General features: G+C 37.4%; 1 protein-coding gene across 1 annotated transcript; it reads right to left on the reverse strand.

Moving 5' to 3' along the window:
- Positions 1 to 1,787: 1,787 nt before the first annotated feature.
- Positions 1,788 to 21,284, reverse strand: LOC129779630 (protein takeout). Its single transcript, XM_055787217.1, has 6 exons — positions 21,164 to 21,284; positions 6,969 to 7,226; positions 3,075 to 3,196; positions 2,536 to 2,791; positions 2,311 to 2,463; positions 1,788 to 2,233 (listed from the first exon to the last, which is right to left on the reverse strand). Exons 2-6 carry the CDS (start codon positions 7,039 to 7,041, stop codon positions 2,085 to 2,087), a joined length of 753 nt encoding a protein of 250 aa, XP_055643192.1. The 5' UTR covers positions 7,042 to 7,226; positions 21,164 to 21,284; the 3' UTR covers positions 1,788 to 2,084.
- Positions 21,285 to 24,707: the final 3,423 nt, after the last annotated feature.

Genomic DNA, 24,707 nt, shown 5'->3' on the forward strand with positions numbered 1-24,707 from the left:
GACTGCATACTATTAGTTGGTGAGACTTCGAGGTGTTCAACACTGTTTAATGTTTAGATCTCATTATGTTCATCGTGTCGCCGCTGGGTCGATTTAGAAGGGAGACATCGAAGCGCCGAGCATGCGAGCGACTCACAGTACTGTTCTTTTAAGACATCCGTATTTCCCAATCCTGTACATGTAATTGAATCTTTTCCTCGTTTACTTAGTCTATATTTATGTTTCGATTCTGTCACTCCGTGTTTTATTCCATTGTTTACCAAGCAGAAGGAGTTGGTTTATCAGTTCTTTTCAGGGCTATTTTCACAAAAGAATTCTCGCTGTTAATTTTTAAGTTCATGCGCCCAGAGGCAGGTTTCCACCGGAGAGCCGTTCGGGTGCTGTCGATCCAATGCTGCAATTTTGTTCGGATGAGGCACTACAGCCTGTTTTAATGTCGTCTTTTTTTAATGTTTGTCTTTTTGTTTTAATGTCGAGTGCTTTTTTTATTTTTGTATCACACGCACACAAGAAATGTGGAATAATGGTGCTGGTGGAGCGAAATTGATATGCCTCATTCACGATTCAGTCATCCAGGTTGCAATCGGATGACAGCGGTGGCTTGATGGAAAGGTAGGACAGACCGTTTTCATACATCACATACAAGCATTTTTGATCATATGCGTTGTTAATGGTGGTGGTGGTACAAATATAGAATCGTCTGTGGCTACAGTGTGTATCAAGAGAAAGAGTTGCTTGAATAGCCAATGTAGACGACAAATTTCTGAAGTAATACCTGAACTTGAAAAAAATCAAATTAAGTTATTGGAGAGTGTGAATCTGTTTTGGATTTTTTCCGAACGATCATTCAATTTTCGCGAATCCGTGCAAAGTTTCCGAGGTAAAAGTGGTCCCAAAGTGCGTGGAACTTCAAGCCGGATGTGAATAAAGTACTTTTCTGCGGTGAGTTATGCCAAGGTCTCCCAATTGATAACCTAAAAAAGTTTAAAACTTAACAAATTCAGGACACATCATCATCATTACTAAAACATTCCAGGCAAATGAACGTTTGAGTACAAAACCTCAAAAAAGAACAAATCGAGAAGAAGAAGAAGAGGGCAAAGGTAAGTGAGAAGAAATTATATATATATATATATATATATATATATATATATATATATATATATATATATATATATATATATATATATATAACGACCAGGACTTTCTCTTTAGAGTTTTTAAAAAATGCGTCGATTCGATTCGGTCGTCAAATTGAAACTGATTTCTTTATTCAATTAAAAATGGAATGGTGCTCCTGATGTTCTGCTGCTTCCGCAATTTGTTTGTTGTTGACCGGATGTGTTCTGCTTACTTCAGCGGTTGCGTGCACGCGTGGTTGAGTTGTTGACGCCGCGATAATATCCAGGTCGCCGTTGGAATTTGATGGTGCGTCGGACTGTGATGTTTCGCGGGCGATTTTGCTGACGATGTTTATCGATTGGGTTGTCTCGATTTGTGTAGGGCCAGAATGGGCCGTAACTTATATATACGTTTATCACGACTTATCACGTTTAGTAAATCTTAAGTCTATTTTCGCTCTTATTTATATTTCAACGTATTCCAAGTTATTCATGTAGATGTCAGTCAAATAATGCCAAAATTTGTTCATGGTCATCGAGTTTCGACTCATCTTAGGCATCAATTTTTATTTATTTTACTGTTAATTCAATATTGAATTTGTCAATACGGTAAAGGAAGTTGTCTTGTCACATAGGGAAGTAGACAGATATAAAACGACATACAGCTGATTTTTTTCACTTATTTATTTTTCACACTCACAAATTAGCCAACGGTACGTCTATTATACACTCTGAACGAGGACACTGAACGACAAAATTAGCCAAACATTCTCCTTGCTGGTCTAGACGCATTGGATTGGAGAATGCGATCGTAAATGCAAAATTATTCATGATAAATAAAAAAATGATAAAATAAAACATGTTAAGCAGCACCATTTGTGTTTTTTTTCCTTCAGTACCGAACTGCCTAAAATTTCAAAACCTGACAGCAGCCTGCACTCTCGCGTCTACTCGCGATACTATCTACTCGAGCCAATACTCCATCGGTATTCTGTCGAAGAGGCGTTGCATAAAGCTCTGAAGATGCTCGGTCAACTTTGATCGCAGTTGCGGTTTCATCTCCTTCAGCAGCTCCTGGGCGTTGGTGTTGATAAACAGGTTCATAGCGGCCTCTGCGAAGCAGCAGAAAAACAAACGTATATTGAGATGCTTTGCGGTTGACGTCAACACAGAAGAAACTGTTACTCACGAATGATCGCATTCTGATTAGCGATGTTTTCCACACCCATTCTGATGTCCTTCACACTGAAATCCATTTTGGTCTGATCCACGGTAAGGTAGGTTAAACCGTCTTCGTTTTGGTATGGGGAAGCCTTGAAGTATACCTTGGCCTTGACACCCTCTGTTTGAGACGACAGGAAGAAATCATACATTATTATCTTTCTGGGTGTGAAAACCGATTCCAATAAGTTACCATATTCTCCCCAATATTGTCCGGAACCGGAGGCTTGGATCAACAGCAACACTCCGGAGGACACGTATCGCGCTCTAGCTTTAATCAATGGGATTTCGAGTGTCATTTGGAATTGCAACGTGTCAATATCCGACCGCACGTTTACAAAGGTTAGGTTGCTCACTCCAAACGCCTCGATATTGCTGAATGTAGCCCTATACCCATCGGGGCCACTACCAAGTGCTATGCTAATTTCATCGACGATCACCGGTTCCACCTGAAAATAATAGAGAATAAAAGTGGTTCAAGCTTTCCGCTTTAACCGCCTCCATCGTGACCCACATTGGAGTGGAATGACGACGAGTACACCACTCCAAAGACTTATTAATATTCAATTGCTATCGTGTTCACGTTCAATTGGAAGAACGGTTCTTTCAGCACGTGAGAAGTAATCCCGATATAGGTGATCATTATTTACACAAGAAAGTGTGTCACATTTCAGAAAACACCCTTTCGCTTTTGTTCTTCGTTTTCATGAACCAATCGAATAGCGTACTCACGTCAACAATTTCGATTTCCGGAATGCCACCCTCCCGCAGGTGGCGTGCCAGCTTATTTCCTGTGGATCGCAGACATTCATTCACCTCTGGATCATCGCGCTCGCAACGGTGCATATAATAAGCTGTCGTGGAAGGGTTAAGTGAGAAAAGAAAAAAAAAATCAACAGAAAGTGACTAAGAATGCTGTGTAAAACCAACATAGCCAAGATGAGAAAAAAAAGGTAAAAAGCTAAACAAGATTTCGGAAACTTCCACCACCTATCCGTGTCATGTCGTGTGCGGTTTTAACTTGCTCCGACAAGGCAAGCCTGATTCCTTTCGCCACGGCTGGTAGCTTCGCAGAAACCGTAATGCTGACGAGAAGGCGCTAGAGATGCTCATTCCACTTCTTAAGATTTTATAGAAGATATGAGTTTATGTAAAGGTGGAAAGGTTCAATGTTGGAATTATTTTGCTTCTAACAACCAAGTACTTGGATCCCAGGAAAACTGGTGACAATGAATTCAATGAATTCAAGCTTTGCAAACCATGAAAATTGAGTAGAATGCGAGCAATTGAATTCCGCATGATCTCATAGACAGAAACTCCGAACGTTGAAAAAACTTTTGTGGAACACTGCTTCAAAGACACAGCTCAATTGACCACTACGACTCAATACTATAATAACGATTTCTTTTCTTTTTCCGAAGTTTACGTACGGGATCTTGAAAGATGGAATGCTTATCTGGTAGCGTGAATCCGAGGGAGATCTAACTATTTTTAAGTTATGTAACATTCCTGTGTTGTTCAGGATGTTGTGAACCATTATCAAGGTTTATTCTTCACACAAATCTAGGATTGGTAAAATATTACGGGATGAATCAGAGTACAGTTCGAACGATGGATATAAAAAATGGCGATTTTTAAATAATTTTGAAGGACCGGTTTTGTAGGGTTTGGAGTTTTTCTTAGTTTTGATTTACTGAACCTTCCCCATGTTACGGTCAGAAAACTCAAGTATGAGTTTTCCAATTCCATTTCCATTTTAGAGTTGTCCGAAAAATCAACTTTTTCCTCTTTTTTTTTTTTTTTTTTCCAAAAATGACTTTTTTCAAAAATTCATAACTTTTGAACTTCTACTACACTGATTCAGATGATCGACATATCAAATTGAAGCCAATCACCTACCAAAATAAAAATACCATACCTGCAGAAAATTCGAATTCTACTCTTGTTATTATTGATTGTATTAGTTTTTTTTTTGTTTTCATAGTCTCGGAACCAAAGGCGCTATATTTTTTTATATTTTTTCTGGAAAGCTGAGGATTTTTCACATAACAAATGTCGAAACCAGAAAAGCGTTTTTTTTCGTTTTTGAGTTATGATTTTTCAAAGTTAACCGATGGTTCGAAAAATAATTTTTTTCCTCTTTTTTCCAACACAAAAATTCAGAACTTTTGATCTACTGGACCAATTCAGATGATCGACAAATAGAATTAAAGCCAATTAGATAGTCTTTTTTGAAAAATATTAGACTTGCGAAAAAAGATGGATTTTGATTTCTTAATTATTTATTGTATTAGTTTTTTATAGTTTACATGGTTTCGGGACCAAGGATGCTATATTTTTTTATATATTTTTTTTTTTTGAAAGCTGAGCTTTTTTACATAACATATCCAAAAATCAGAGATGTGTTATTTTTCGTTTTTGAGTTATAATTTTTCAAAATTAACATGTTTTCAGTCTTCGTTCAATATTTCTATGCCACTAGACTGGATGTATGTGACTAGAATTCAATCAATTGGAAAATGTGTCATTTTTTCAAGAAAGGCTAGCTAATTGGCTTTAATTTTATATATCAATCATCTAAATCGCTTCAGTAGTTCAAAAATAATGAATTTTTGAACAAGGTCATTGTTGTGAAAAAAAAGTAAAAAATAATGTTTTGGACCATCGGTTAACTTTGAAAAATCATAACTCAAAAACGAAAAAAAAGGGTCCCTGATTTCGAGATATGTTATGTGAAAAATCCTCAGATTTCCATAAAAAATATAAAAAATATAGCGCCCTTGGTCCCGAGACCATGAAAACTATAAAAAACGAATACAATCATTAATGACAAAACCAAAACCTGGATTTTTTTCAAGAATGACTATCTAATTAGCTTTAGTTTGATATGTCGATCGGTTCAGTAGTTCACAAGTTATGACATTGAATCTGACATCTTAAAACTTTTAAAACAGGTGCTTTTATTTGTGCATTTGACCATGTAAAATACGAAAAACCATCTTTTCTGCTAGTCTGTCTGCTAGGAAGTCTGGGTATAGGAAGGACTTCTAGAAAATTCTATTATTTACCGTGTTATACTTATTTTGGTGATGTGGTATCTAATTTAGTACGGCCTTGACACAAAATTTCAAACCCGTTTATCTCGAAACTAGTTTTTTCAAGCTGACGTACACGATATCTCAAATACTACTGAACCGATTCATTCCAAATTTGATGTGAATAAATCTTTATACATCTCTCTATTATATTAACCAATATTGAATTATAATTCTAATTTTATTATTGAAAAGACATCGTCATGAAAAACGTATTAAAAAGCAATGTCATTTTTCAAACGCCGTTTTGTCAAGTCAATTCTTTGACTTATTCGAGGTTTATACCGTATTTACTGATTCAGAAGCTGTTCGATTTATTTTAAACCAGAAGGGCTGGAATCACCATGGCACATCTTTTTTTAAACCCCTTACTTCACCAGCTTGCAGCTATTCAAATTTTAATTTTTTTTGTTTCGTTTAGTTCTTGTTGTATTAAATTTGTTTTATTTGTTCAGCACTCAAAAAAATGTCCGAAATTCTTGCCTCTACAATAAAATACTCCCTTAATACCTATGTAGCTGAGCATGTAAGCCTATATGGATTTGAAAAAAAAAATCTTATCTTTCCGGTAGATGAGCGACTGGTACTTGGTAGCTACCTAGTTTTGTTCTTCAGCTTTCAGAACATTATCAGCATCATTATTTTGTTTATTCACAATCGAACCGTTCGACTTAAAAACTTTTTTAACAAATTATATATTATATTCAAGTCATTCTTGGGTCTTGGGTTACGTAATATTCCTCATTCTATTTAGTTTATTTGCTACTTCATCATTACAAGGTTACTTTCCTGTCAGTTGGATGTAATCGAACTCCTCAATATAAAATCCTTCCAAAAACTTTACTGAGTGGCACGTGAACTTGTCTTTCCTCAAACGATTTCGATTTTAGACACCCAACTGCACGGTCTGTAGTACTGCCTTGCATTTTGTGGTCAGTAAAAGCTCATGACAAACTTCCTATTTAATTTGCCATTAAACACCGGGCAACAGGCGAATCGTGTTTTTCAAGAGGGGCTTAGCGCTTAGTGCGCGAACTTATGAGATAAAATGTAACGATAGAGAAACGTTTGTATTTCGATTTACCGAAACATGTATGATGTGAATAGATTTCTGCTCTCAAACAACATATATCATCATCAATCTTTCGTTGAAATTCTATTGGATGATACTGCATTGAGCATCTCTAGTGCGCCTTCCAGTCATCGAGATACATTTTTTTTACTCGTCCGAGCCGTATCTCGCGAGTCAAACACAGCTGTCTAGATTCGAGAAAAAATGTTCAACTGCAAGGTATTGCAGCAATCCTCACGGAGAACTAGATTCTTGATCAACTCAGCACTGCTGCGCTAGCCGTTTATAGGATTGGAACTCATCAAGCAGTTCACCCTCGCTGTCGCCGTTGAACTAACCGAACCGAGGCGATGGAAATGAATGAAAACTGCCGTTTTCCAGGCGTTGCACGCGTGCCTTAGCTCTCAAGCAGATGGATGGATGATTGGATTAGACTAGCCGGTGAAGGTATATACTTACGCAGTTGTTGCGAGAACGCCAGGTGGAACGAACCGCTAGTCAGCAGTACTAGCGCAAAGGTCAACGAACGCATTCTCGTGCGGCTCTATTGACGACGATCCTTGGCACTCTTCCGTTTCGCTCGGTCGTTCGTCTTGCCGAGGGTCTGATCTGCACCGTTGGATATGTTTCTGAACCGCCGTGGGTCTTCTCGAGTGAGGGGTTGCAACTTTGCGGATTGACCCGTCACGTGCAGTAATAATTTTAGACCGCGTCAGACTGCCAAAAAAATTAGATGGAGAAAATGAAGATACGTTGAGGGGAAAAAGAAAGTGTTGTTGGCTAATCGCGAATTTGAAGTAACTGGATACCATGACGTTTAATTTTAAGCTGCACGGGACCCCGGTTGTGCTATAGATCTTCACCGGAGTTAATGACTGCGCTGCTCATTAATGTGGTGCTAATTACGGTATGATGATAATAATCATCGTGTAGATCAAAGTAGATGCATGTTCAATGGACATTCTGAGCGAAAATCTTGCAATGATGGTATTTGTTTAACAATCGGAACATGGAGGGACTCTGTCGGTCTATAGGTTTACAGACAGAAAATTCATTATCGGTCACCCGTGTGAATCAAATATTCAAAAAATGTGATATAGATAAACAAACATTAATGAACTTTTCTCTGCACAACCACACTACGGTCCATAAAAGATTATAAGAGGAATCTTTGCGGTTGATGTTCTGAAATTGTTGCTTTAAGATGTAGAAGCAACTATTTCCGAACATCAATACCTATGTCAGTATTAGCCTAGGATTTCCTTTGTAAATTCAAGGCTAATACTGACATAGGTATTGATTCCAATTCCTGATCGGTCAAGGAATTTTTCGGATTGGAAACATTCTTGACATGCCGTGGGATGAGTAATGGGCCTAAAGTATCGGCTTGAATTAGGCTTGGGTTTGCTCAGCTGCTCATACTCGAAAACGATAGCATCGTGGCCGGGGATCTGATAAAGCGGGAATTCCCTTGTAAATTCGTGGCTAATACTGACATAGGTATTGGGTTCAATTCCCGATCGGTCTAGGGTCTTCCCGGGTTGGAAATTCTCTCGACATGCCATGGAATAAATACGATCATATAATGGCTTATATTGTTCTTTCGATTAATAATCTATGTCTGCGAGATAACCAGTCCGTTTTCCTTTCAATTTAATTTGCATACTGGTTAGTTGATGAAAAATATAAATACCGATAACTCGTCCCGCTCAAACCTTTGTAGGGGAATCAGGTGGGACCATCATATTTTTTTTTTTTTTTTTTTTGAAAGAAGCAGCAATTATTTATGCAAACATTTTCCGATAGTATTTCTGTGAAAGCGTTTTCAATATTATTATTTATTATAAGTGATTCCAATATACACTAAATTTTTAAGTATCATATTAAGTCATTTGTTTAATTGATAGCAATGTACATCAATTACGAAGAATATACGTTTCTGAATATTAGACATTTTATGTTACATAGTATCAGCTTCCCGCAATATCTTAAAATACACAATAAATTTTTTGAAGTTATTTATTTTTATTTTTATTACCAAATTAGCAAGCAGGTTACGTTGTTATGCAATAATATTAACGTTAATAGCTATGTATTTTGACGATTTGCATATCAATCGAATTTGAAATGCTCTAAGATTTGTTTGGAGTCTGTGAATGATTTAAATTGATGACAATTCGAGGCATTTCCTTTCTCCCGTACTAATCCTAATTCCAATTCTAGTACTGCCAATCTATGTGCTTATTTTTTTATTTGCATTAACCAAAAACACATTCCAAATGACACAATATTAAATCTAACAAAGAAACGACTTATTCTAGCCCAACACTGGACTAGTATATCACGTAATATATCGCCGGATCGATTTGGTTTAAAGTAGTTCAGTGGTTATTTTCTCAGGTTTCCCGATGTTTTTCTTTGCGTCGTGATCGGACTTTTATGAAGAAAATACGTGAATAACGATGAATAAATAACGGAATATTTTGCCAGGTGAATTAATTTTAGAGCAGTTCTCTCGGTTACCTTCTTAGGTTACTTAAAGCCCCCGTCGCCGTGTTTGGGGATGAATGAAGACTACGTGCGTTAAATAACGGAATACATGACCGGTCCGCTTGATGTTAGAGGAGTTCTCTCGGTTACCTTCTCAGAAGAATGGAAACTAGTACTCGATTACAGACAAATCAATAAGGTAATTGAGAATGATAAATTCCCTCCACCAAATATTGACGCACTTTTATCTCATGTGTTTATTTATTTTGCCTCATTAGCATTTCAGCTGTAACAGAGCCGAATTTTAATCGTGTACATGTCACATGTCTAAAAATCTATCCATAAATAGCACATTAACAGTTACCATATTAGGCGTAAGAGTATTCCTTCTGTTCTTCCATTACCCAGTTAGACCACCGGACACCGGAAACTGTTGATATGATCATTGATGTGTTATTTATAGAACAATAGCCCGATGTTTCTTGCAGAGCTGAGCAGTTGAATGGATGGATCGATTTTATTTCGACCGTGGATCGATCTCCATCGCTGATGATTGTTGCGTAGACGTAGTTATTCTGTAACAACACAAAGATGATCAATTGAGGGCCCTGAGTTTTGAACTCATGATCGATCGCTTACTAAGCGAACGCGTAACCAATGTGGCTGCGAAGACCCCCTATTGACTCCGGTGCAAATTACTTTTCTCATCTAGATCTATCACAAGGATATTATCCGTGTCTTCTATGACCTGAAGATAAACCAGTAACCGCATTTGCCGCACCTTCAGGGCAGTATCAAATGACAAGACTGCCTATGGGTTTTAAGATTAGACCTTCATTATTTCTTCGACTCATGACAATAGCGATATCAAAACTATACATGACAAAATATTTAGTTTATCTAGACTACATTATTGTTTTTGGAAATAAACAATAGAGAAACATAACAAAAATAAAATAACAGTGTATGAGAAATTGAGAAGGACATTGGGACATTTAATAACAGCCGAAGGAGTTAAACCTGATCTTGCTAAGATAGAAGCAGTGAAATCACACCAAAAAATCCTGATGAAGAGAAAATATTCGTAGCTTTTGCGAATTGCTATAGGAAATATATCCAGAACTTTGCACGATTGTGTGTACATTTGAATCATTGAACAGGAAAAGGTGTACCCTTCGAATGAAATAACGACTGTAGTGAATCTTTTGGATTACTAAAAAAACAATTCATAGGCCCACCTATCTTGGACTACCCGAATTTTGACAGGAACAATACGTTTCACCTACATACTGACGCGTCTGGATACGCAATAGGAGCAGTGTTCTCGAATGCTAATTGTATACCAGGTGCATATGTCAGCAAAACACTCAATTAGGTTGAAATTAATTACCCAACAATCGAAAAAGAACTGTTGGCTTTAGTATGGGCAATTCAACATTTTGAATCATATCTTTATGGAAGAAAATTCATAGTTCGTACTGATCACATACCACTAGTTTACTTATGTTCATTGACGGACCATTCAAGCAGCCTTTCTAAATTCAGACTAGAGCTTGAGGAATATGATTTTTAAATGTATTACACTAGCTGACCCGGCAAAAATCATCGCGCCCAAAATTTGTGTTTTGTTATCAATACCTTCAAACATCCACGTTTTCTTACTATGAGCAAGTTCATAGGTCCAACCGCAAAACTCTTCATTGATTGATCTTCTAAACGACCCGTAGAATTTACCTTTTATTATAAAATTCCTAGTATTTCTAACAAAACTCATCATTATCATTAGTTCAAGGTGGTAAAACTATTGTTGACGAACTTTGTGGAACATCGAGCTTTTATGAATTCTCGAAACATACAATTTTTTCAGGTCGATCACGGAGAGCAACTTCGAAGTGTAGAGTCTTCCCAAGCTCAAACTCAAGCTCAACACTAGACAAGTATATCCGAGCACCCCACGAACCTACTCTTATTTACATGATGAGACATGTGAAAAAATTATAACAACAATTGAACACACAACGCATACTAATAATACAAATAATTTAGCACAGCAGGCAGTCTATTTCAGACAGAACAACATCTGAGACGAAAGTAGTCTTCGCTACGTTCCGTCATTTCTCAAGAAGATCTAGGTCGATTAATTGACAAAGATCTTCAAAACTGGGAAGATAAATTGGTTCGTTCCAAGGCAGATCGGACAAACTTACGTTGCATTGCTTCTATTTAGTTTTGATAGTACGGAATCCATACAAAAACAGCATTCTCAAAAGTAGATCGGACTAACGAACAATGTAAAACTTTTTGACAATGGAGTCCAAGAATTTCGAAGCCTTGCGAATTAGATTAAGAGGAGTATCGGAAATAGTGTGGTCGAACGAGAATACGGAACTTTTGCGATCAAAGTAGATGGTGAACCATTTGACAGAACCCAAACTCATACGGTTTGTTGCTCACCGGCCGAAGTAGCTGTGCTGCTGTGTTTCTGCTGTGCGTCTTCTCGGTAAGTTATCAAGGATTGATGTTTGAAGTCATCTACGTTCGAAAGTCTGAATCATTTGAGTGTGAAGTTGACGTCATTCAAATACAACAGAATTAAGAAGGGCTTAATTCGACTAGCCTGTGGAACATTGGATATGATGAGGAACGGTTCAGATATAATGTCTCCTACTTTAACTACCATTGGTCAACCAACAAGATAAGAATATAGCCAAATTAGCAAAGATTTTAGTTTTCTTGATTATTTTTTAAATTTTTTTAGATAACTATGCTTGGGAAAAAAGGGAAAGAAGTGATGCGTTTGCGCTTTTGTTTTCAATTTGCTTTTTATCGCCTTTTTTGAACACTGGAAAGACGAACAATTTCATTCAGTATATAAGGAAACATCTAGAATTGAGAGAACGATCGAAGATGGTAGCTAGGGGCTTAGAGATAGCCAGATTACATTTCTTCAGAACGAAAGATATTATTCTGCCAGGACTAGGATTTGATGAAAATATCAATCGAGTGCATGCTGTTTCAGCGTAGTTATGAGCGATCAGTGGATGAGAATCGATGGCTGGTCGTTGAGGAACGTTGTTTACAACATTATTAACCCGATGTGGATTGAGTGTTTCATCGGTGAAAACTGCCGAGAAGCGTTCTTCAAAGGGGCTATCGATAGTAGGAAAAGATGATACTTCTGTTTAACCTAATTTCATGGCTGAAGGCAGTCCTACTTTCTTCCGCTGTTCGTCGATAGAACTCCAAAACATTTGCATTGCTGAGCCAATTTTCGGTATATATACACCCATTCGACGCCAAACCGATATAGTGGTTCTCAGATTTTCGTCAAAAGTGGTAGTTTTGTTTTTTATTGCAAAACATTAAACCCGTATTTTTTTTATTTTTTCAGCAGGGTGACCATTTCCATTTTAGGGTTGACTGAAAAATCAACTTTTGCCTTTTTTTTCCAAAAATGACTATTTTCAAAAATTTATAACTTTTGAACTACTAGACCGATTCAGATGCTCGACATACCAAATCGAAGCCAATCACCTGGTCTTCTCTAAAAAAAACACTACGAGGGTCACTATTTATATTTCGGGAATTGGCAACAATGATGTCATGTGAGTCCATCTGACGGTTCCCTCGTAGAGTTTGACATTTTTGACGATATACGTACTCAGAACATTTTGTCATACGGACGCTATTTGTTTATTTTATATTTAGTTGAAAGTTCGGTCTCGGCAATAAAATGGAACTGAATCGTGAACATTTTCGTGCGATGATTTTTTACGACTTTCGACGTGAATTATCACAACAAGAGTGCGTCAATCAACTTAATTTGACTTTTGGCGATGAAGCTCCATCAAAAACCACTGTGTATCGCTGGTATAGTGAATTCAATCGTGGTCGTAGTTCGCTGTCCGACGAGTTTCGTGAAGGTCGTCCAAAATCGACTGTATTGCCAGAAAACATCGATGCTGTGCACGAAATGATTAAGCAAGATCGTCATGTAACCTATTGTGAGATTGAGGCATCCCTAAGCATTAGTTCCACCAGCATATATGCGATTTTACATGAACACTTAGTTGTGCGAAAATTATGTTCACGTTGGATCCCACATAATTTGACAATCGCTCAAAAAAAGGCTCGTGTCGATTGGAATAAATGCTTTGAAAATTGGTTTAAGCGCATGCAAAAGTGTATCGATCATCGTGGCGAGTACTTTGAAAAACAATAAAAATATATTCGCAGCTTAACTATTTGTTTTTGTTCCTATTCCCGAAATATAAATAGTGACCCTCGTATATTTGCAGAATATTCGATTTCTGTTCTCGTTATTATTGATTGTATTTGTTTTTTATACTTTTCATAGTCTCGGGACCAAAGGCACTATATTGTTTATATTTTTTCTGGAAAGCTGAGGATTTTTCACATAACATATCTCGAAACTAGGAAGGCGTTTTCTTCGTTTTTGAGTTATGATTTTTCAAAGTTAATCAATGGTTAGAAAAAAAAATTCTCATTTTTTCCACTAAAAAAATTATAGCTTTTGATCTACTGGACCAATTCAGATGGTCGACTTATCAAATTAAAGCCAATAAGCTAGTCTTGTTTGAAAAAAAATTACACTCTGAATAAAAACGGATTTTATTTTCGTAATTATTGATTATATTTTTTTTTATAGTGTTTCGAGACCAAGGGCGCAATATTTTTTATATTTTTTCCTGAAAGCTGAGTTTTTTTTACATAATATATCCGAATACCAGAGATGTGTCATTTTTCGTTTCTATGTTATGATTTTTCAAAGTTAACATGTTTTCAGTTTTCGTTCAATATTTCTATGCGACTAGACTGAATGTATGTGGCTATAACCCAGTTAATTGGCAAGTGTGGTATTTTTCCAAAAAAAACTAGCTAGTAATTAATTGATGATTGCTTTAATTTGATATGTCGATCATCTGAATCGGTCCAATAGCTCAAAAGTAATAAATTTTTGTAAAAAGTCATTTTTGGGAAAAAAGGGAAAAACGATTTTTTGAACCATCGGGTTACTTTGAAAAATTGTAACTCAAAAACGAAAAAAAAAGGCTTCTCTGGTTTCGCGATATGTTATGTGATAAATCCTCAGCTTTCCATAAAACATATTAAAAAAATATAGTGCCCTTGGTCCAGAGACTATGAAAACTATAAAAAACAAATACAATCAATAATGACAAATCCAAAACCTGAATTTTTTCCTAGCGTAGCATTTTTCCAAGAATGCCTAGTTAATTAGATTTAATTTAATATATCGACTATCTAAATCGGTTCAGTAGTTCACAAGTTTTTCTTCTTCAATGGCACTAACGTTCCTAGAGGAACTTCGCCGTCTCAACGTAGTATTACTTGCGTCATTTTTTATTAGTACTTAGTTAAGATTTCTATGCCAAATAACACGCCTTGAATGCATTCTGAGTGGCAAGCTCTAGAATACGCGTGATCACAGTGCAAGTCGGAGGAAATTTCTTTGACGAAAAATTCCCCCGACCAGAACGGGAATCGAACCCGAACACCCGGCATGTTAGTTATGACGCTCACCACTCGGCCACGGGTGCACAACAAGTTATGAGTTTTAAACAAAAGTCATTTTTGGAAAAAAAAAAAAAAAAAAAGGGATAAAAGTCAATATTTCGGATCACCCTAAAATGAAAATGGGCACCCTAACAAAAAAATAAAAAAATACGGGTCTAATAGTTTGCTTTAAAGAACGAAACTACCACTTTTAACGAAAATCTGAGAACTACTATATCGGAACTACTATATGGAATGGCTGTATACTCAAAGCAGTGCATCATCGCATCAAAGCATCATCGCTTGATCTGCTAGTTCCGTGATTTCACAATATATTCCTTTCCATTCGAGCTGAGAATACAACCAAATATCTCACAATGCCTCTGGCATTGCAATTAATGCATCGAACTGACTGCCGTACAAATGAAACACAAACTTCTGCATTATTCGAGAATTAATCAAGAAAATGAAACCAAATTTGGCATGTGGAGGTTTAAGGGTGCAGTAAATGATTCTATAGTGGTTAGATTTTTTTTTTGGTAGAAGTACTAGGAATGTTATAGTAAAAGGTTATTTTAAAAGGTAGATTAGATGATCAATCAATGAATAATTCTGCGATTGTGCCCATGAACAGCGCTTAGTAAGAAAACGTGGATGTGATAACGAAAATTAAATTTTGGGCGGGACGAAGTTTGCCGGGTCAGCTAGTTTTCTCATGAACGGACATTCTTGCGATGTTTAATTTTATGTCACTGCACCAGTATATGGCTCTGTGTGTGGACAATGTTGGTCGTTTGTTTGAAGCTGGTTAGTTTGTGTGTACCAACAATGTGCAGAGATGCGATTCCACTGAGGCAATACTGAACAACATGTAGCGTGACACTTGATTTGAAAAACATGTATTTTTGGTTTGAATGAAAATTTCTATTCCGTTTGGGTTGGAGGAAATATGAGTTTTCCACAGCAGTTGGGAATATTTTGACTCAAGTGTAACTTTTTAATAGGACGTATCGATGTTAGTAAGAGAAAATTTTGATATTTTATATCTAGAAAACTATGAGTCGTACTGAAATAGTGTCTTAGCTTTCTATGTTATAGGGTAAATTAATTATACACATATACTAATTATACACTGAGAAAGAAAAATTAGTATGTACTATTTTTTTATTCACGAACAAGATAAGACTATAGCCAAATTAGCAAAGATTTGCAAATTAACGTATATTGATGTAGTTAATGGAAAATAAATTCTTTCCAGGGCCACCAACATTCCAATTAATTTCGTAAATTTTCTAGCTTTCTAAAACAATATTCAAAGTAATAAGCAAAGGAATTGAAAAAAATAAGGAGCACGCACTACGTCAACAATGCGGTCGTGGAAATTTTGTTGTAGAAAAAAAATCATCAGCGTCAAATGATTTACGACTTTTGTAAATTCAGAACAAAAAAGCAGAAAGCAGAAAAAACAATACATCCCGAAAACGAAAGAAACGAAAGACTTTCTGAATCTGAGTATAATATCAAAAATATGCAGACAAATTCCCTACAACAAGAGATAGAGTCTCTTTGATCTCGACACTCTCAATCCCACAAAAAAAAAGTTTTGAAGGGTTTGCCTTAAATAAACAACTTATTTTGAAAGGTTCACCTAAATATCTTTCATATGATGGAAACAGATTGAAAATCGGGTCAGTGATTCGAAGATTGCGAACTTTCAGAAATGGATGTATTCCGTTAAATCAACAAACGCGGATTTCAGGATAGCGCTAGTAGCCAAATAGAAATACGGGTCTAGATTATTCGATATGAAATAAACAAAGTTGGTTCTGCAAAAATCGCCTAGAATTACTGATACATTGCACAGAATTAAAACAACGACAAGAAGTGGAAAATGGGTGGAATTTTCCTCGCAAAAAATTGAATATAATTTCCCTAATGAAAATACTAAGATTGTTACGTTATGGTAAGAAAGAGCAAAGTCTACGATTTCGAGAGAATAACTTTGCTTTGGTATTAACCCTCGTCTCACTCACTTGAAAACCTAAAACATCGAGTATCACTCGTGGTGCACTTGCATATCCTAGGGTAATAGGAAGCTCAGCAGAGTAGTGAAATTACTCGATGCGTGACCCATCGAAGCGTTTGCATTTGGTCCGCTCTTTTTGAAACTACAACGTGGTGCTCATTCATTAAACTGGATATCAAATCATGAATAGAATATAAATATAACAATTGCGAATTCCCAATTAAACCAAGATACATATTAATATTCAACCAATATATACCGAATAAACAAAAAAAATACTTTAGTTGGCATAAGATGTAAAATATTGTAAATGGATTCACATACTCGGGAAAGGAGAAGTGAAGTGCTGTTTTAGTGAAGTTAATGAATTACTTCAATCAGAAGACGAAGCCAGCCTTTCTCATGATGTTTCCCTTCGTACTGTTCATTAAAGCTTGATTCATTTAGAATCCGGAATCACAAAACTAGCTGTATTTCGGGAATGATTGAAGGTACAAAACTTGTTTTAGCATCACAATACAGATAATTCATTGTTCTATCAGAAAAAAATATTGAAAAAATGTTTCCTTTACACTTTGGAAATGTGTACGTTATATCGAGGTAAAATGTATGTTATATCGAGTGACGTTATATCGAGTGTACGTTATAACGAGGGTAAGTTATATCGAAGTTTCCCTGTACATAGTTTTTTGAATTTAGATTGCATACTATTATTTATTGAAATTTTCGAGCTGCCGCCACGATGTTTGACCAAATCCTTTGAACTCAAAATAGCGTTCATCGTATCGTTTCTGAGCCGATTTTAAAGATCATTTCTGTTCTGATTATATTCAGTAAAAAATCGCTCGATAGTTGCCGAGGAGTGAGGCATAGTGAGAACGTTACAAACAAGGCATCGAAGCGCGAGCGAACCATCAATTCTTTTTAGGAATCCAATTTTTGTCCACCAACCCTACACATGCTCGTTTTCTGGAATTGTGATTTCCTTACGGAGCAATTTTATCTCTGGGGTACGGACTTAATTCTCCACATCTTGTACATTCCCATTGTAGAATCCTGGAAACGCTTCTAACACAATATTAATGCTGGTCAAATTGGAAAAGTTTCTGGGATCAAACATTGCCGCAGACTTGAGCGTCGAATCATCAAAATCGAATCTTTTTCTCATTTGTTTGATTAGCTCTATGAAAAAAACTACGACAGATATCCTTTGAAATGATCTAACTTTCCCTGTCCATTGTTCTGATAATTTCTTCTGCTGCTATTCCAACCTAAAATTCATGTCGCTTTTCAAATGATCTTCATATTCAATAGCATTGGACATTGAAACAACGTAAGATTCTTTGCAGATATTAGTGAGAATGATCAAATAAAAATCTTTCAGTTCTTCATGTAGCATCGTGAATTCAGGTTTTTCAGCCTGGAACAAACGATTCAATCTGTTGATCTGGGGCAAAACATACGTCGCACCGTCCGACGCGAATCCTTTCAGACTATCCTTGTAAGGAATTTCGTCCCTAAGAAACTGATCAAAGATTGCATTGTAAATGATTTTAAGATCACCAAGTAATACTGCGACGTAAAAGTTGTCATGTACCGTAATGTTGCTTTGTTCAAATGTAAGAAATTTCAGAAATAGAAAAAAAAATGTACCAATCTGTACTTTTTGACGAAAAACCGTACAGAATCTGTACCAAAAAGGAAAAAAAACTGTACCATTCCAGATAAATACGTACGTGTAGCAGGACTGGTTACAGCCAAAAGTATGAAGTCACCTCAAGGGATATAGTATTGCTGTACGAATTTTAAAACGCGTTTTCTCGAAACCATATTATTTCAACTGATGGTATCGATATCTCAGGATCTACTCGACCGATTTGGCTGAAATTTTCCATCGACATGTAAAAATGAATTATCTTAGGCGTTACATAACGGAACAATAACCAAAATATACGAACACTTCACTTTATTCGTAACATCCAAAAAAATACACTTAAATTCATTATTCTCCGACCTTCCAGACAGGGGTCCCCCCTTAAGCCATTTTCACTATAGGTCAAGTAACTGGTCGCAGTGGAAAATAAAACTAACAAGAAAAAAAACCTTTTCTAACAGCAGAAGAACGGTTTCTACCGACGATTTTTGCAGGTTTTTCAAAAAAAAACTATTTAGTTGGAACCATCCGCCAAAGTAAAAGAAAACTGCCGAAAACCGCTAAAATACAAATAGCATGAAACGAATCGAATTTTTTCAGAGTAACTTTACAAGTCGAAATAATTTGATTTCAACAATCGAATGAAACCTAACCAAAAATACTAATACTACATTCGCGACATAAATCTGTACCAGGGGACAAAAAATTACCTTCTTTCTGGGATCATTAAATATTACAACTGTCCAACATTAGGGGTCCATATTTTGTCAGCCATATGGTCAGAAAATATAGTGAATAATGTATATGCCATTAGTGGTATAAGCACGTAGCACATTGGTTCTGTACAAAGAAACTAACCATCTAAAAGAACAACCTAATCTTCCAAAAAGAGCTAACCAGCTAAACTCACAGCACACACCATATTGTATTCTGACCGAAGCGTTCCAATCATCAATTTTCTTCGTTTTAAATTAGTAAATCAAATCCATTTTTCATTGGCTATTGTCATTGAATGAAATTAGTGATATCATTAACGTCTATACAGCAGGAGTTTGCTAATGCATTTTCGATTCTTCTTCTGATCTTTAATCAAACGAAATTAATTCCACTCCACTTTCTTAAATGTTGACAGCAAACCAAAAGCTAATACATTTTTGAATTAATTTCATTCTTTCCACCAACGGAGCGGTTTCTTTGTCAACAACGCCAACGTTAATATTTCCGGTGGATTTCACTTTTCCTTGTGTTTTCAACATAACAATTAGCAGCTTTGAAATTTGCTGGATACAAAAAAAATCGGCACTGATCCTCATAGCTTCTGTGAATTCAAAAGTTCGTAAATTTTTCATGTAACTCAATTTTATTATTTAATTGGGTTACATGAAGAATAAAGTTTTTGATCATAAACGAAACGCATAAGTGCAGAATCTCATAAATGCACACGTCAAAAATTCTCATCAGAATCATTGATTATTAAGATAATTTGGATTGTGTCTTCGATAGTATGCTCTATTTTAATAACAAAAAGTTAATTAAAGAATTATTTCGTAATACCAAAATACCAACTTTGCTACTCTCTTTTTGGTGCTAACATTGACGGTCACTCGACAAGGGGAGGCCATTAATGAGACCCCATAACTCGTGAAAACAAATGTTTTTTTTTTATTAAAAATTCTGAATGATCACAAAATTTGACACATCCTGGTTCACGATACATGTCATGCCCAAAATTTCAATGCGATCATAACAGCATGCTTCTGCAAACTTAAATTAACTAAAATTCTAATAAACTGACATAAAAAAATTGTTAAAGAAAAACCACTCTCGATAATGAATTTCAGAGATCATTGGCAAATATTTTCATCAATGTCAGGTTTAGTTACTCCTGACACGCTCTACTATTATTGAAATTCAATTCTATTCAACTTCTATATCATTTGAAATGAACACTTTTGATTTTGTCAAGAAATTGCCACTCTAGACTATCATAAACGCACTTTTTGAAATACACTAATAATTCGCAATTTTGATATTACGATTGTTGATTTTTTCTTATACACTATTTATTACCTCAAACACTACACGAAACACCACTTGTCATTTGTGAAATTCTCAAACGAGCCGCACCTGGCCAAAACATTCCGCGATCTGACCAAATAGCAATAGCGAGACCTGCTCTTTAATACAACAAATCGGTGAATAATTCGACTGACTATTAAACGAATTTGCGTCAAATGCTAGGTACTATTTGACAACGAGTAAAGCCTTTTTAATTGGCCCTTAGATTCGGCGGAAGCAACTCTCAAGAACAAACCAACCTCGTGCCAAGTTCACTGCCAGATCGTTTTCGACGATAAAATTGAATCTAGCCGCAATCCAGATGAAACACCGGTTAATTGTTATGTAATAGGCCCATAAAACCAAACTAGTTAAATCCACTCAAAAACGGTGAACTCTGCGTGGAGTTATTACGTCAATAAGGATTCACAACTAGTGAATATTTCACCGTACCAAAGTGTTGTCCAGTGTCAATATTGGCGCATAGTTATTTATCAATCAACACTAATTCAGCGAACGTCCGAAGCGACTCAGTCACCCCTTTCAACATTTCTCGCAGGAAAGGCATGTATAAAACGTATGATATTCACAATCCACAGCCACTTTCTACCTTTAAATTAACACCGGCACTAACCAATCGGTTGCAAAAATTGACAATGATTCGAAGATTTTACAAATTACTTCCTTCCTGCTTTTCACTCTTCACAGTGGCCTTTCTGGACAGCCAGCGGCATTCATTACTTTTTTTTGAATGGTACATCTCCATGACCCTTTCGAAATTATCTTACGTATTGGAGCTCAAGCTCATTACAATCGGCTGTAATTACTCCACAATTCCGACGGACACAATTAACAATCACTTCGACGAAAATCTACAATCATCACTCACACTGTTTTTGCTCTTCTTCCGACGGTTCTAACCGTGTTCCACCGTTGGTAGTTGGCAGCAAATGGTTGTGCCCGTTCCTTCCTTCCGAATTGCACCTATGGACACGAATGAATGCTGACCAAATGGCCGATCGACGGTGGTTTTATGAATTTTCTCTTCGGATTCCGCGAAACGTGAAAGACTTTCTTCGCTCGGGTTTCGATGATCATAAAGAAGCGAGTGGCAACAACAACAAAACAATTGATCAAGGTGAGGCCGTTTGAGGATGGATTGTGAGCGGTTTAGCGGTGGCACACCTGAAAGCTTGTGGATCGAACACGAGTGTGTTTGATGTAATTTGTGACGAACTGCAATATGGAAGCTGGAAACGAACCGTAACAGGGAGCTTTGGGGTGGAACTTTTCAGGTGGTGAGTTATCGGAAGCCGCATCAAATGAAACACCCGAAGTTCCCCATATGGACTAGAGTGGCATAAAAAATTATTATTTCAATATTTTATTTCTTGGTTTATCAATTTTCACTACGCCACACAGTGTATTCAATGTATGGGAATGTGGGACGAAAATCATAACAACAAAATGTAGTCATTTCGATATTTTGATGTGATGAGAAAAATTGTTCCTAAATATCAGAACTACTGTTTGCATAAATGTCTCATGTCATTTGAATAATCGCATAAGTTTCTCAAGCGACAAAAGCTTTGTTTATCTAAAGTTAAAAGTTCTGATAATTTCGGAAACGCAGAAATTATTATTTGAGTAACTACTGGTTTAAAATATGTTGATTTAGTTGTTTTTAAAGATCAGAATAACTGTATAAGTCTCTGTATCTGTATCTCATGTCATTTGAATCATCTCATAAGTATATCATGTAAACAAACCCTTGTTTGTCAAACGTGAAAAGTGCTGATCTTTTCGGATACACATTGCTGGCATTGATTACAAACTTATTGCATCAATGGCATAAAAATCTCATATCCAACGGATTATCAAAATAGAATTAAGTATTAATAATACGTCATATGATTTATACGAGTCTGCGTACCACCATACGCCTTCCTCATACGGATTGTCATTGGTGCATTGTCCAGCTTACACTGTTCTATCAACTCGCGCCTTAGCTCCTCGTCTGTCGTGATTTCGTCCATATTTCTGCATTCGACCACTGATTCCTGGGAAAGAGCCCTCACCTTCACCTCCTCACCGAGCGACTTCGCAACCAGTTCCTTGAAGGCTGAACTTTTGACCGCCGGATCCCTCTTGAGCTCGAAGAGCATCTCTCCTCTGGGTACGCCTGGTTTTCACCACCTTCTCTCCCAGTTCTTTCAACTCCGGATCGTCCCTCACTTTCCGTAGGAGTGATGCATAAGTCACTCCTTCCTTCACCTCGACGATCAGGGCCTCTCCCTTACTTCGCTCGCGTCGGGGCCTAGGTTTTTTTGTCTCCTGCATCCCTTTCTTCTTAACTTCTTTCTTCTTTCGTTTCTCCGTCTGTTTTTCGACAGTGCGCCATCCACTGCCTTCACCTTCCTTTTTGTTTCCCAGGTTATCATTTTTAACCTTCTTCAGGTCTTCTTCATCCCCTGGGGTATCCCTCTTCCTTTTGTCCGATCGTGGATTTCGTGGCGTCTTCGGCGTCTCCTGTATCTCGACGGACATCTTCACCCTTGCTTCAGCGAGTGCTTTTTCGACAACCTCTGCTCGCGTGATCATCTCCTTCTGTTCACGGTCAGCAGCCGTAACGGCCGATTTGATGCTTGTGACTAAATGTTTTATCTTAGTATGGACATTGTTTTTGTCCTTAATGAACTCGTAGAGTTCGTTCACTTTTTTCTTGACCTCCATCAAGCTTGATCTCCCGACCTGCAGCCCTTCTAAAGAAGTGGTGGTGTTGGCTTTATGCGTTAGCACTTGTATCAGGCTACTCTCTCCTTGTTGTGGATCCTGTTGGTGTCCTGTAGGATTCGCTATGGCTGTCTGGTTGCGAATTGGTGATCTCTGGAGCTTACCGCTCCTTGCGAACACGCTCGCCTCTCCTGTTGGTGTGTCTTCATTCCCGTCGTTTCGTCTGTTGAATTGTTCGAAGGTATTCATGTCTGTTGGGTCCCAACTTCGGGCCGCTATCTCCGCTCGTTGTACATAGTCGCTATCAGTGATCCCATGGTTATCTATGCAAGCAGTGAGGCCATGCAGGGGTTGACACGGTCCTTCATGGGGACCGTGTTCAGAGCCAGATCAGCGCAAGTCAGGAATGTGACATCTGATGCCTAGTACCTAGTGCCTGAGCCTAGACGAGCATCGAACGTACCCGAAGACTTGCCAAGTTATTACCGGGACGGGGGCAATCGCACTATTAGCCCACACGCCGTTTCAGGAAGGTGTCACTCTTCCTTACTCAGGGAACAGGATAGTACGACTGTCAGCCTTCAGCGTCGTGTTGAAATCGTTTCCGTAACGTGTCCATTTCCATGTCGTAACCAGTATGTCGTAATCAGGATCTTACTGGCGTCGATCCTGATGTGCTTGGCACTCCTTTCGTGGCTCCTGTACACGGTATTTCCCCCGTGCAATCTCCAATAGGCTTTACCGCGCCCTTACTCGCGTTGTCACCCGATTAGTCGCCTCATACGACAGGGACAGGGACCAAGACCCGAAGTGCTATTCTAGGCCGGCAACTCTACGGTCAAAGGCATGTAGTACCAGCTATCAAGAGCTAGGTAGAATTGCCTTGTTGCCTTGAAATTGTTCAAATCACTATTGTTAAAGTCAGATGTGTGTTTGAGCGTACCACTATTTTATCGTATTTTGAGTATTATTGTACCGTGATAATTTTTATTCTATTGACCATTCGTTTTTAAACCATCAACAAACTGTGTATCGTGTGTTCTGTTCATCGTATTGTGACAGATTTCTCAGAAAAACCGAAAATTGTTTGAATGTTTTGAGTCTGTTGCTACTGTGTCGTGTTAGTATTGTTTCATCATCCCATTCTGTGTAGAAACATCGAAACTACTAACTCGAGCAAGCTTCCATCCCCGCTGTACTGCTGGTTACGTATTGTGCCTACCTAAAGGCGATTCGCTTGAAAATATTGATGAGCATGGAAAAGAAAAGTTGCGCCAAGTGCAGTCAAACAATCAACGGCATTGATGTTATCACCTGCCGTGGGTACTGCGGTCGCATGTTTCATATGGCATGTGCAGGCCAGACGGGTGTAACACGTGCGCTCATGAATTATTTCACAACGCATAAGAGAAACTTATTTTGGATGTGTGACAACTGTGCCGATTTATTCCAAAACTCGCACCTTCGCTCCATAACGAAGGTGGCGGATGAGAAGTCTCCTCTTGTGTCTCTTACGGAAGCAATCAACAACCTTCAGACGGAGATCAAACACCTATCGTCAAAGCCCGCACCCAATCTATCATCGGCGGTTAAGCGTTGGCCAACAATTGAACCAATTCGAGCGGCGAAACGGCTTCGTGGTCCTGATTTGGATTATAAAGTACCCGAATGCCAGTCGGGTTCCAAACAAGTAGGGCAGCAT

This window comes from Toxorhynchites rutilus, chromosome 3 (assembly GCF_029784135.1).
Source record: "Toxorhynchites rutilus septentrionalis strain SRP chromosome 3, ASM2978413v1, whole genome shotgun sequence".
In the NCBI taxonomy this organism is placed as follows: domain Eukaryota; kingdom Metazoa; phylum Arthropoda; class Insecta; order Diptera; family Culicidae; genus Toxorhynchites; species Toxorhynchites rutilus.